General features: G+C 36.7%; 1 protein-coding gene across 3 annotated transcripts in view; it reads left to right on the top strand.

Moving 5' to 3' along the window:
- Positions 1-13522, top strand: part of amph (amphiphysin) — a 116750-nt gene that overhangs the window by 55552 nt on the left and 47676 nt on the right. For all 3 annotated transcript variants that reach the window (XM_088919402.1, XM_088919400.1, XM_088919401.1), the window contains exons 4-8: positions 1098-1192; positions 6196-6291; positions 6707-6814; positions 7012-7097; positions 9028-9103. In XM_088919402.1, coding sequence (XP_088775528.1) covers positions 1098-1192; positions 6196-6291; positions 6707-6814; positions 7012-7097; positions 9028-9103 — 461 coding nt within the window. The remainder of the gene's footprint in view (positions 1-1097; positions 1193-6195; positions 6292-6706; positions 6815-7011; positions 7098-9027; positions 9104-13522) is intronic.

Here is a 13522-nt window from a genome sequence, read left to right on the forward strand (position 1 = left end):
CAGTTGCCGAGTTGCCAGTTAATTTTCCCCTTTCAGTGCTCTGCATGGAAGTGTATTTACCATTGTGGCTATTGTGTCTAGGATGGCACTGTGGTGCAGTGGTTAGCATGGCTGCCTTGCAGAACTGGTGCCCTGGGCTCATTTCCAGACCTGGGGTGCTATCTGTGTGGAGATTGCATGTTCTCCCTGTGTTCATGTTGGGTTTCCTCCCACAGTCCAAAAAACATACTGGTCTGTTGACTGGCTTTTGGGAAAATTGGCCCTTGCTGTGGGTGTTTGTACCCTGAGATTGGTGTCCTGTCCAGGGTGTACTTGGACTCTGGCTCCCCTGTGACTCTGAAACGTAAATGTGGTCAGAAAATGGATAGATAATACTCATTTTGAGTAATCCAGTAACCAGTGTATTATCTGACGTCTGCATACTGGTACAGGGCCTTTTCATCCTCTACCAATGATATGCCATTTTTTTTAATTACATTATTTGTAATTCATCATCCTTGGACATCCTTTACAAAAAAGTGTATAGGGTGTGTGAATAGTAGCATACCATATCAGCAACTGTTTCTGCTGTGGGTGATTGCTTCACTATTGAGTACAATATAAACCTTCCCATGATGGTGCTGGAGTCTCCCGTGTGAAAAATGTAATTTCTGAATAACATTGATAACAGAGGAACCTACTCAAATGGCCTACTTTCATGGTTGGGAAAGAGCAACCTTAAAGCATGTTAACTGCTCATTTAAAGACATGAAACATTATTATTACATTACATTTAAGCGTAAATCTAGTTAGCAGGTATTAATAGTGCAAAATGTATTTTATAATATAAAGTTGTACTGAGGCAAAGTGATAGAGCAGTCCAATGAAGCGGAAATGCTTAATGCCGTCTCACATAAAACAATAAAACAAGGTTGAAAATGAATACAAGGCTTTTAACTGTAGTCAGCTGAAACTGAACAAAAGCATTACGATACAAGACAGAGATAACAATTCAACAATTAATCATACAACCTGATAGAAGAGCCTAAACAGGTGGGTCTTGAGAGGTAGAGGTAGTAGAGGTTCAAAGATGTGTTCCTTTGTTTTCTGACTTACAGGGATGCAGGAGGCCTCAATGAAGTTAACGGAGTCCCTTCACGAGGTGTATGAGCCAGAATGGTATGGGAAGGATGATGTTATGACCATTGGGAAGGTAAGGATAATGTCTGAGAAGGGGGTCTTCTTTTGGGCTGCTACAGAGAAGATGATTTACAACGTAGTGTACGATATTTATCAACTGGAAATGAAGAACAGTTAAATATACTCTGCTCTAATAAGTGAAGCTGTTTGTGTTTGGTTTGGCTCCATGCTAATTTTCAAACCCATTTTTGATGTTTTGTGGATAAACAGAACATCACTATTGGACCTTTTTATTAATTGTTTGCATTTGAACTCAGTTGTAAGGCTGTTCTGTAAATCTAAACTGTTTGTGTTCAATTTCTGGAAAAGTAGAAATTAGGATGCATTTAAAAAAAAATAAAACAATCTACAAAATGTATTTGGTGTCAAGAACAATTTTCATCACATGTTATTAGTAAGTTGCAAAGATTCCTTGAAGAAAAATATTTTTTATTAATGAGAGCTACAGTACATGGTTCATATCCAAAGCTGTTCACACATGTTGCCACTTTCAGGGTATGTATGTGCTGAGGCCGTATGTTGTCTATAATATAGTATGTGTCAGAAAATAATGTGACAGTTGCTTCTTAATGGAATTATCTGAGTAAGAGATGTTCATGGGACAGTAAGAGGTCAAGCACAACAACTCACTCAACTAATTGCATTGCCTGTCCTAGATCTTCATGGAAACTATTACAAGTGGTCTCTTTGCAACCTCTAATTGATATTAATCAATTTCAGGAGTTCAAAACACATCATAAATAAGCAGTATTGTAAATCTAGGCCAGCACTTGTAGTATTATCTTTGGAAAAGACAGAAGTTGACTGTTGTGGCTTCTCTTCATGTATCCCCCAAGTGAAAAATAATCCAGTATTTTTTAACATAGTGTAACCATGAGGTTATTTACAGCTTACTGTACCTACATTGAAACACAAATTTACAAAAAGTAAAGTATTTTGGATGAATAAGTTTTAAGGAGGAAGTAATTGAGGAAGAAATGGAGTGTGAAATTCAGATCATATTACAACACCTTGAAATTAGTTCATCCTAGAATGAGAGTGAGGACTAGTCTTGACTGTATTTAGTTCTCACTCAAATACACCCAAAATCACTGAGTGTGATGTAGAGACTTCTAAACTTTTAATTTCTGAAATGCCAAATGTTTGAAAACAATGTTCACAAAGCTTAGCCTGTTTCAAGCAGAGTGCACAGTATAGAAGACATGTAGTGATGTTAACAGTTTTCTCTAAGAGACCCCTTACACTGCAATGCAGAACTCCTCCACAAATCTGCAGAAGGGGAGGAAGGGCCTTATTCCAACCCTGCATCAGACTCTTTATGCTTATACTCTCCCAAAATGAAATCACATTAACACTAGTCCTAGACTTATAGTAGTGTAAATTTAATGCTAATCAGAGACCTGCAAAACTGCTACTTCAGTTTGCTTTGGCTACAGTTTTCTGCTGTTAGCCTACAGTATGTATTCGCGCAACCTAAAATGTGATATAGAGAAAATGACCTACATTACAGTACATTAAATGATTAAACTACATTAAATGACCTACATTATTTTTATTCCATTGTCAGGGAACATTTATTTCAAAGAAATATACAGTTTTTCTATTTTCATTGCACACTGCCTGGAGCTGTGTTGTTTCATTCAAGTTGGTATTGATCGTCTCAGTCATGCTTCAAAATGCTGGTCTCCAGATACCTCCACATTTTGATGTGTTTTCATTTAGAAAAGTCATTTTAATACGTTTTTGTTTTGTGAATATGTAGTGTAATGCAGCATTGTCAAAGTGGCATAAGAGACATTTCAGGAGCTGAGTTGACAAAAATGTTTACACTGTATTTTCTTGTTTTCACTGTGTCTAGTTGTTTTTGAATGTAGATATATTTAAACATACAGTATATACTGTACAGTAGTTTCATGCAATTGATCTGTACATGAAATCCTGGTATATATCCCTTCTATTAAGGGCAGGTTAATAGACTGAAGTGTATACAGAATGTGCTGTTACTGTGAGGACATACTGTACAATAAACTATTTGTGACAGAGAAGTAAAATTTTCTTATTGGAATTGTAATCTGTCTCCTGTGGATTGCAGAATGAAGTTAGTCTAGGGAGGTTATTTTTCTCTGTGGAGTGTAAAGTGGGCCTCTGTTTTCAGAAGAATGCATCAATAAAACACAGTTATTATCTTTATTGTCAAGACACTAGTGAAACACTTAAATTGTCTATTGCTGTATAGTGCTAGCTATAATACATTCTTTGTCAGTATATCTGCATTCAGCCCATAGAATTCTGTCTCAGAGCTCAGTGAGAGATCCATTTTATTTGCCCTGCAGACTGGTAGTTTGCAATCACAGTAATATACCGTATTGTAAACAAGTGTTGTCCATTTGAGCATCTTTGTCACTGATAATAATGTATGACTTGCAAGTGATTGGCAAGGCCCTCGCAATAAAACATACTGATAGAATGGACTTTAGGCTCTTATTTAAAGCACAGTGCACCCAGCATTCCCATTTTACAGGCAGCTGAGTGGCAATAACAGTCAGGTCGAATGGCACAGCCAAACAGAAAAAGAACATTCAAAAAGAAAAAAAATCATAAAAATTTAATAAAAAATAAATTAAAATATTTATCACAAATAACAGCAATACATCAAGTTCACAAGCAGTTTGACTCACTTCCCCTTGTCTGTCGACAAGATGGCGCTGCTCAGCTCCCCTGTTGAGTGCCTGACTGTCTTGTCAAAAATACTGCATTGTCTTTACGGGGGACACCACGACATCATCTCCGGCAGTGCTCGTTACAAAAATTCACTTGTCCCCTTCGTCGTTAAAACATCAACATCAAGGTGTATCTTACTTTGATTAACAAACAGACTACAAGAATGGCCTAGCTAAGAGCATGACTTGAAACAAGAGGCTCAATGGACACTTGAGTATCGCTGTGCTGTTTCAGTTGCGCTTCACTGAAGAAATATGAGTTGACCCTTGTCAGTGTAGAGCTGAAAGATGTGTTTTCACACATTGCATGCTTAGTCATGTTTCATAAGTAGTTTTACTTAGGATACAGTTGTACTTTGCCGAGAATGACAAAAATGCAATTTTTCAAAATGACCTCTTAAGTTGCACATTATCCAGGTCCTGCTAGCTATCACACATGCCGTATTGAAAGGAAAAATAAAAGTGAATTAAAAACATAAACCATTCAAAATATTTTTGGCATTATGGAGTCTGACAATGACATTGCTGTTATTGTCTTGTTCCTGCCAAGAATAATATCAAAAATCTTTCTATGTACGTTTTTCTTATTATGTTGCGAAATTGTGGTCCACTAGTTCCACTGCTTGGTAGCTTTGTCTATTACTTACCGTATCCTTATTCTCACTTAAGCCAAAGTGCATAGACTTGCCAGGACAGAAAGTGATTCACCCTGTGGAATGAGTCCAAAAAAGATTTAATAGAGTTATGAAGCAAGTATAAAAACTGAAAGTAAGTATACTTTCAAAAAATGAGCTGATTCAGAAAATGTCTGAATTTTCTGAAAAATATACAGTAAGCATTTACAATGTCATTCTGTTTCACTTCAGTGATAAATGGATCTCTAGGTTGCCAGATTTCTAGCATCCTGGATTATGTGAAATCTTAATTTGAAATCTTGCATTAAGATGGGGAAAAAATGGACCAGTCTTTGTGTTTTCTGTATTGTGTATGCTTGTAGTGTAGTGCAAGCTGATTGTGAAAGTATCCAGTGCCTTACTGGCCATCTTTTTCCATTCAGACACTACAGAGTGCATTGTGCTCATGGTGTCTTTGGAAAGGGGACCCCTGACTGTTAACATACTTGTAGTAGTGTCCCCAATTTAAAAAAAAAGCTCCTTTTGCAGAAAATGCATGCTTGTGGTATTTTGAGTCTCACTGTCTTGCTTCTCAAGCAAAGGGTGGCCTTTGTTCACATCTTGATCCTGAATCTTCCAAGCTTGTAGAAAATAACCAAAGGACCAGTTTTACTGTAGGTTTAGAACTGGTCTTAGACAATTGTGTAATTAACCGCCAAACCTACGTTTTCACTTACAGTATGTCCAGCACAGCTTTAAACTTTTGTTTCTTCTATTAAATGTCCACATATGAAATTAATTTGCAGTATGTTGCACATCAAAAGGAAATCACGTCATTTTTATTATAGTTTACTTGGTGCAAGCAATTGCAGTTATAAACATTACTTAAACTTAAAGCAGGACAGCTTAAATCCTGTGGATTTTTCCTGTACACAAAGTGTGTTATTTAATCTGAGGATCAAAAATATTGTGGTGAATTTCTCTTAGTGATCTATAAAAACTGACTCACTGATTCCATGGAAGACTTTCACACAAGGTGGGTGTTACAGTATATTGCTTCAGAAAAGAGAAAATAAAAAAAAACAAATAAATTTTATTGAGGTTCTACACAGTAAAAATTAGTAAAAGTAGGAATATCACCTGGATGCACAGAATGTTGCATTTACTAAAAATTTAATCTGTCATAATTGTTCTGTCAATACATGGACTGCCTGACAGTCCAAATATACATCTTATACAGTAGTTGTTAACAAAACTGTCATCCAGTACATGTCTACCGAAGACTTCAAAACATTTCAGAACTAGTCATTCTCAGTGATTTTCTACTTCCTGAAAGCATTGAAAACTAAATTTGAAATGTAGTGTTGCTTGAGAAATGAATATTTTTTTAAAAAATACAGTTTTGAGTCAGACAAAGTGCTTTCACAGTTACTTGTAGCTCACCACCCATAAATATACACAAACCTCAAACTTGCATGAACATTTTGTTCAGGTTTGTATCAACCTTCCACACTTAGAACTCTTTAAAAAGAAACCCTTTGTATCTTAAAATATTATTGTGTCTTCTGTATTTTCTTTTGTGGCTGAACATCCATTGTAAAAAAACAACATGGCCACGAATCATAGCCCTTATTTGATTACTGTTTTCTTGAGAGTAATTTGTCATTTTTATTTGTTTGCAGAACTGTGATGCCCTCTGGGAAGATTTCCATCAAAAACTGGTGGATGGAGCACTTATCACCCTGGACACCTACCTTGGACAGTTCCCAGATATAAAAGTACAGCAATTTGCAGTGGTTTGGTTTAATTTCAGACATTTAGCAGAGACCAAAATAGTCAGGGTACTGTATTTGTTTTTGTATTTCTGTGTAATTTCTTAGAGAGACTGGAAGACAGCTGCGCTCTCATAAAATGGAGATTAGATTTAATTATGGACATTCTGGCAAGTGTATTGGCCCTCTGCAATATTCCCTTGTTGACCATTGTCTGTTGTTGACACAGCACATGGTAAATAATTGTATTCTAAACCTGAGTGTGTCACTTAGTACTACATGCCCATTAGTTGTACTTGAGTTACTTTTTTTCCTGAAACTCCATTGCTATGGAAACTACACTCAGGAAAAGCTGTCTGTGTGCCACATTTACTTTAGGAGCCAGTTTGCTAATGTTGGGTGCGCCTTTTTTTCTCAATAGACACGTATTGCAAAGAGGAGCCGGAAATTAATTGATTATGACAGCGCCAGGCATCACTTAGAGACCATGCAGAATTCCAAACGTAGAGATGAAGGTAAAATCACAAAGGTAAGTGTTTTTTACCAAAGGACAAAAAGACAACAGATGGTATCTTGAAATACTAGCATTCTCCTTCAGATGCGGGGATAATTCAGTGTTTGCAAATAGGAATGCACCTCTCAAATTTCATTGTCCTTCTGACGCTGCCTTTCCCTTTTCCTGGCAGAGGTTTTAGCCTTTTAAATTCAGCCTCTCTGTTATTTCAGGCAGAAGAAGAGTTCAACAAGGCACAGAAGGTATTTGAAGAGTTTAACAATGATTTACAAGAGGAGCTGCCATCTCTTTGGGACAGGTATGAAACTGTGTGACAGTGACGGACATTGCACTGTTGCAGCTCCAGAGCCTGATATGCTCATGAAGCAAGGGCAGTACTTTGTAGGCCCAATTGCAGAGTTGTAGGAGGATAACTCGAATTCCAGACTGCTGACACAGTAGTACAACTTAATGTGCCGGACCCAGTGTTTGCTAACCAAATTAATTGTATTATTTAAAGCATTGGGGATATAAAAAATGACTCCCAGTATCCTTAAACCAGGACCTCTCTCTTTCGCCTGAAATCATTTATTAATTAATCAAAGTGAAATGCCTAGACTACTCAATTTTCAGCTTCTCACTGAATTATACAAGGAATACTGCAGTGGCTTTATACTGTGATACCCATCTCCATTATTATATCACTGATCAGTAATGCAGCACCATGCATGCATGTTCGTGATAGTAGTTAGTTTTACCTTTGTCATGAATATGACAATAGAATGTGCACCTTTCGAGTAGTGATTTGTCTTTGGTATTTATTATAAGCAACAAAGTAGACTTGTGTATGGCTCTTTGGCTGATAAAAACTTCCAGGACAAAAGGGATATGATCATGGCAAGTAGTTTTAGGAAACTTGCTGTGACTTCTTATTTATACGTAATAATAGCACAAGTTATAACAGCTAACAGCTTGAATAGGAGCTTTTTTTTTTTAAATTGCCATGGCAGCAGCTCGGAGACATTCTGCTGTTCGATCTAGGAAATAAAGAGCTATGGTCAGTGCTTAAAACATTTTTTATTGTTAAAAAGGTTTTGCCTATTTTACAAAATAGTAAATCTGACAGTGGGATACATGCAGTTCCATGAACAGCCTTGAGTCCTGCTGCGATGACTGACTCATGACACATACCATACAATATAGATAGTTTTTGTTAATGTGTATTAGTCTTTATTGATTTATAATTTATTAAAATGTGTATCTTGTGCCATAAGTGTATTCAAACTGTTCTTCATTGCATCACATGCTCTGTTGTGCTACTTCCTGTCTGTTACAAAACATTTAATGCTACATTAAAAATAGCATTTTTGGAATATATTTCTTGAACAAAAACTCTATATGAAGTTATTATTTACAGGTACTTGTATCAACCATCGTTAATAGACCATTGAGTTTAACACATTTTGAATTATGAATACCTTTAAGATGCATTTACTTTAAGACACTTTTGAATCTTTTGAATCAAAATGTTTCTAATGTGGGTGTAGTCTGAAGAAAACACAATCTGGTGGTTGCAAACAGGGACCATTTGATGTTTTGTTCAGTTTGTCGCTGAGGGCTCGAGTCCAAAGACATTGTGAAAAATAGTATATCCATTAAAAACAGCTGGCACAAGAAGAAAGATTGGAAGAATTAATGTTCCAGTGAAGCTGTTTTTGTCAACCACAGTAAAGAAGTCTGTAAACAAATAAGGGGAAACTGTGTATTTTAAGGCTTAAAGCATAATTACATTGTTGCACACTTTCGCTCACACGCTGCTTCAAGCACTTTTTTGTGTAATATCTCTTGGTGAACATGGTTTATAGTTATAGTGCAGTTACATATATTTTAAGCATCTTTACATAAAAGTATATCAGATTTTCTTAACATGCTATGTAACAAATTGGAAGAAAGCAGATGTACACTAATCATGTATTACTGTGATCTCCCCAAACCTTTCCGTTGTGTCTTCTCACATGTGATGTATCGAAATCCTTATTACTATTCATAGGAATAATTGCATTCTTTCAATAATCTGTGCCTGTGAATGTGTTTAGGAACTGATATCAAGCTAAGTAATGCAGACATAATCTAAAAACAAAAGGTAACACCACTTTAAGACTATAAAAGAGCACGTGCATTTTACTGGAGACACTGTTGAGACTAAACTGTTCTGAATTATTTTTGGTTTTTTTTTCTGTTCTCTTCAGTCGAGTTGGTTTCTATGTGAACACTTTCAAAAATGTTACAAACCTGGAGTCAAAGTTCCACAGGGAAATCGCAGTGGTGAGTAAAGACTTAATAACTGCTTTAATTGATAGTAAATTTCAATGGTTATTTTGGTTAATTCTTGGTTTTCTATTGTAGTTTTTCACTGTTTCAGTCATGTACTGTAGTTTTACCAGGGTTAGGAAAGACATTATTTGTGTATTATGAGAGTAAGCATCTTGATGTTTGGATGTTTGGCCTTGAACAGAAAATTGTGCAGAGCATCTGCTTTGAACGAAACATTTCTCTTTTTCCCTTTCTTTTATTTTATACAAAAACAACATATAACGCTCTTTCACATGAACATATTAACAAACCTAAGCATCTAAAAAAAACAACAAATAGTCACACTATATCCCAAAAAACTGTGCGGAGTCTGTTTCTAACTCAAGATCCCCCAAAGTTCTTACGTTTGTTTCTTCAGATCTTTTTTTTGTTGGCCTGTGTAGTCTAAATGTTGTCTGATGCTCTGTAAATACAGGATCTGGTATATTGAGTACTAGAATGTTAACACAAAATGTGTGAATCTCCTCCTCTATAATATTGAATTAAAAGTATTGACACCAGAATAGTACTCAGGTTTGCAGATATCTCATTCCAACATTATTGAACATTATTGAAAGGCAATGCCTGAATGCCTGACATTTTGTAACTTTATGTACAGTACATACAGTACTAGTTTTGCAGATATTGTTGGTTGCAGTTTGCAGTGCATGAGGAAATCAAAAGGCTCAAGCAGTAGTTTTCAAGAATCCATCCAGAAGCCAGAGCTCTGTATAAATCTCTTGCCAGGTTCAGAACTCTCTGTGAGCAAGAAACTAACACACCGAACCTAATGTGTTTATAAACTGGTACATACTATACACTTCATAGAGCTTCACGTTTTTCAAAATAGTTTTCATTTAGTGTTCATTTATTAGTTGGATCTACAGTATATTTCCTGTTATTGCCATTCATAATTATTGTTATGTTTTACAATAGTGAATATTAAGTAGTTAAGAAAAGGATTAAGTGTATTCTTTGTCAATTCATATCAGTGATCTTCCCTGAAGACATGGTAGGTTTGATGCAAATCAAATTAATTGTAGAGAAGTGGAAAATGTATAAAATAATACGTTATATTTATGAAATAAATTACACTGCTTATGAAGCAGTAACCTTTAAGAAGTATTTAATTTAATCATTCTGGTCATCATGTTAAAATAAGGATGTTGTTTCTCTAAAGTCAATACAAAGAAGGTAGACCAGATCCGGTCTCAAAAACCAGATTTTATGTACAAAGAGGTTAAAGGAACCAATCTTATTTGTCTTTATATTATAAGAAAAGTTTACTCAAACATTGCAAATTCTGAAAAATTTCAGTGGAGTTATCCAATGGACCACAAACTCAGTAATTAAATGAGGTCCTAAGAGGGACATATTTAGGTTCGATAAGCTACAAAAAAAGTCAAGGTGAGCCAAATAGTTGCTTCTTTTTTCTCACCCTTCTGATGTTTATGTTCTCATCTATTTCTATAAATAATGGATAATCGTTATGTGATACATAGTGATCAACATAAAATGTATCTGGAGACAAGATAAACCATCATTTGGGCTAGATACTGTATATCAACCCTCAGATTTTTCATTTGTGAAGGAAAAACCTTCTGGGTTTGTAAGTGACTATGATTAATATTGCCCTGTTTGTGGATTTGATCGTTAAAATGTTTCTGCTAATCGCAAGTCTTGCAAACCCACTTTAGGAGTTGTCTTTGAATATCATAGTCTATAAGACTGTTTTTAAAAATTTAATGACCAAAGTAAGAATAGGTTTACCCTTGAAATGCAAATTCATTTGCCTGTTGAATAGCCCCCTCAGTATTTTGCTTAAAAGAGTGACCATGCCACACATTTGCCTTCTCTTTTGTAAGTGCTTAACTGCTGAAAACTCAGCAGGAATGTGTGCTTGGAAGGGTCTGAGATTTTTCGTATACAGTATGTAAGCTGCCTCACTCTGAGAAGTGCTGTGACACATTTCGGGGGGCATCAGCAAAATGTGTTTTTTTCACATCCCTCCAGTCAGCAGTATTTCACAGCAAATGAACACACAGATGCTGCTGGGATGTTTCTCTACTCTAGAATAAAACATGTTTTTTTTTAGAATGTGTTAAAGCCTCCTACTCGCACTTACAATACACTGAAACTACCCAGTATGGCTTTCAGATCTTTCACTTATGATGAATATGGAACAGTGCCTGTAGGAAAAGGAACAGTAGAGTAGCATGGTTATCACAAAGAACTCAATGCTTTTAGAGTATTCAGTGTAGGAGTGTATCACAGAAATATGAGTAAAAAATAGATGTCACTGTGTGAGCTGGTTGGTGGATAACATATACTGTAGGTAAGCTTGTAAGAAGCAGGTCGTAAATAGATTGTAGGCCCATGGTTAATAGATTTACATCTCTTGAAAAATTATAAAGAAGTGCAATAACAAATGCTGATTAAATTTCATCATCATGAAAAGTAGCAGAGGCTCCTGTATGTCTCAGCAAGTAAAGGTTCCTGGTCAGGTGTAGATTGACCTCTATAATCCAGGCATTATGGGTTTGAACTGGGTCATGTCAATACCCAGCTGAGAACCCTTACAGTATGTGGAGGCTGGGATAAGTCAATAGGGCTCTCTCAACTCCCAGGGCCACAACAACCTTTTCAGGTCCCTGGGCACTTGCAGGCACATGATGCTGAGGGATACGTCTCTCTTGCATCTGGCACTGAACCTCTGGTATGGGGCTGTATTGCCTGTAACATGTTAAAAGACGAGTGGCTTGATGGTGGGTGGAATGAAGGAATCTGCCTACACTTCTTCTTTCTCCCCTGTGTGTGGTTGTACGGTTGATAACCATGAGCCAAATCTTGTAAAATACACAACTGGCCATTCCAAATTGGGTGGGTAAATAAAAAAAGATAACTGGTGATACTAGATTAGGAAAAATCATTGGATACGCTCATCAAAATGGCCTCTACTGCATGTCTGACATTTGGTAGTTCTGCATCTCGAAGCTCTGAAATCTTGAAATTCACCAGTCAGCTTCCCACTTCTCTGCAGTGGAGAAGCACAAATTAGATCTCCTTGGAAACGAGTATAGGATTATGCCAATGAATTCACATTTCCCCAGTGGTACAAGGTTAAAATCGGGAACGGGATCCAGAACAGGGGGTTAAAAACAGAATGACGAGGCCAGGCGCTCCTTGCCCTGGACTCAGCTGGGTCAGGACGCCAATCGGAAGCCTAAGCCCTTCCGGAGCACCAGGTTTAAATAATACTGTGAATCCCAGGACAGGTGTATGCGATAATGTAACTAAAATTCAGATTCAGATTCATATTATTTTTCATGTCCTATTAGAAAAAAATGTAGTCTTCACCCTTCTTGCACCTGAACTACACTCTAGTGGACAAATAGAACAATATAGAGAGTTGCCATATCTATGTCTCTAGTACAGTGCTTTGCAACAGTAATCAGACCCTTTAAAAGTTATCAAATTATGCTGGATTACAAATGATACTTACATCTATTTCCAGTCAGTATTTTTATTGCAAATTCACAAGAACAGAACATTTATAAAGACAAAATTAGTTGCCAGCAAATATCTTAAACAAAGTCTAAAACTGAAATATGCTGCTTGCTTAAGTATTCAGACAACATATTAATATTTAGTAGAGCCACCTTTTATTTAGTAGAGCCACCTTTTGCTGTAATAACAGATTTCAGTCTTTGGGGTATGTGTCTACCAGCTTTGCACACTGGTTAGGAGTGATGTTTGCCCATTCCTCTTGGTAGATTTGCTCCAGCTCATTCAAGTTCCTTGGACAGCGCTTGTGGACCCCAACTTTCAAATTGTGCCGCTGATTCCTGATGGGTTTGAGGTCAGGAGTGTGACTGGGTCACTCAAGGACATTCACCTTTTTATTCTAACATTCCAGTGTTGCTTTGGTTCTGTGCTTGGGATCATTGTCCTGCTGTAAGGTGAATATTCTCCAAAACATCAGTTTTTTAGCAGAGTGCAACAATTTCCCTTGCTGTATTTCCCTGTACTTTGCTCTATCCATTTTACCTTCAATCCAGAAAGATTCCCAGTCGCTGAAGCATCCCCACAACATGATGCTGCCACCACCATACTTCACAGTAGGGACATTGTTTCTTGGGGCATGGGCAGGGTCAAGTTTTTGCTACACATATTGCTTTGAATTGTGGACAAAAGGCTCTATCATGGTCTCATCTACCACAAAACCTTTTCCCAAATCTTAGCTGGATTATTGATCATGCTGTCTGGCAGACAGGCTTTGAGATGGTATTTTCTGAGTAACAGCTTCCTTCTTGCCAACCTCCCATGCAGGTTAGTGTTATGCAGTAAACTTGATATACTGTAGGTACTGATGCAAACACTTTACTCCACTCA

Source organism: Atractosteus spatula, chromosome 6 (assembly GCF_055471065.1).
Source record: "Atractosteus spatula isolate fAtrSpa1 chromosome 6, fAtrSpa1.hap1, whole genome shotgun sequence".
Lineage (NCBI taxonomy): Eukaryota > Metazoa > Chordata > Actinopteri > Semionotiformes > Lepisosteidae > Atractosteus > Atractosteus spatula.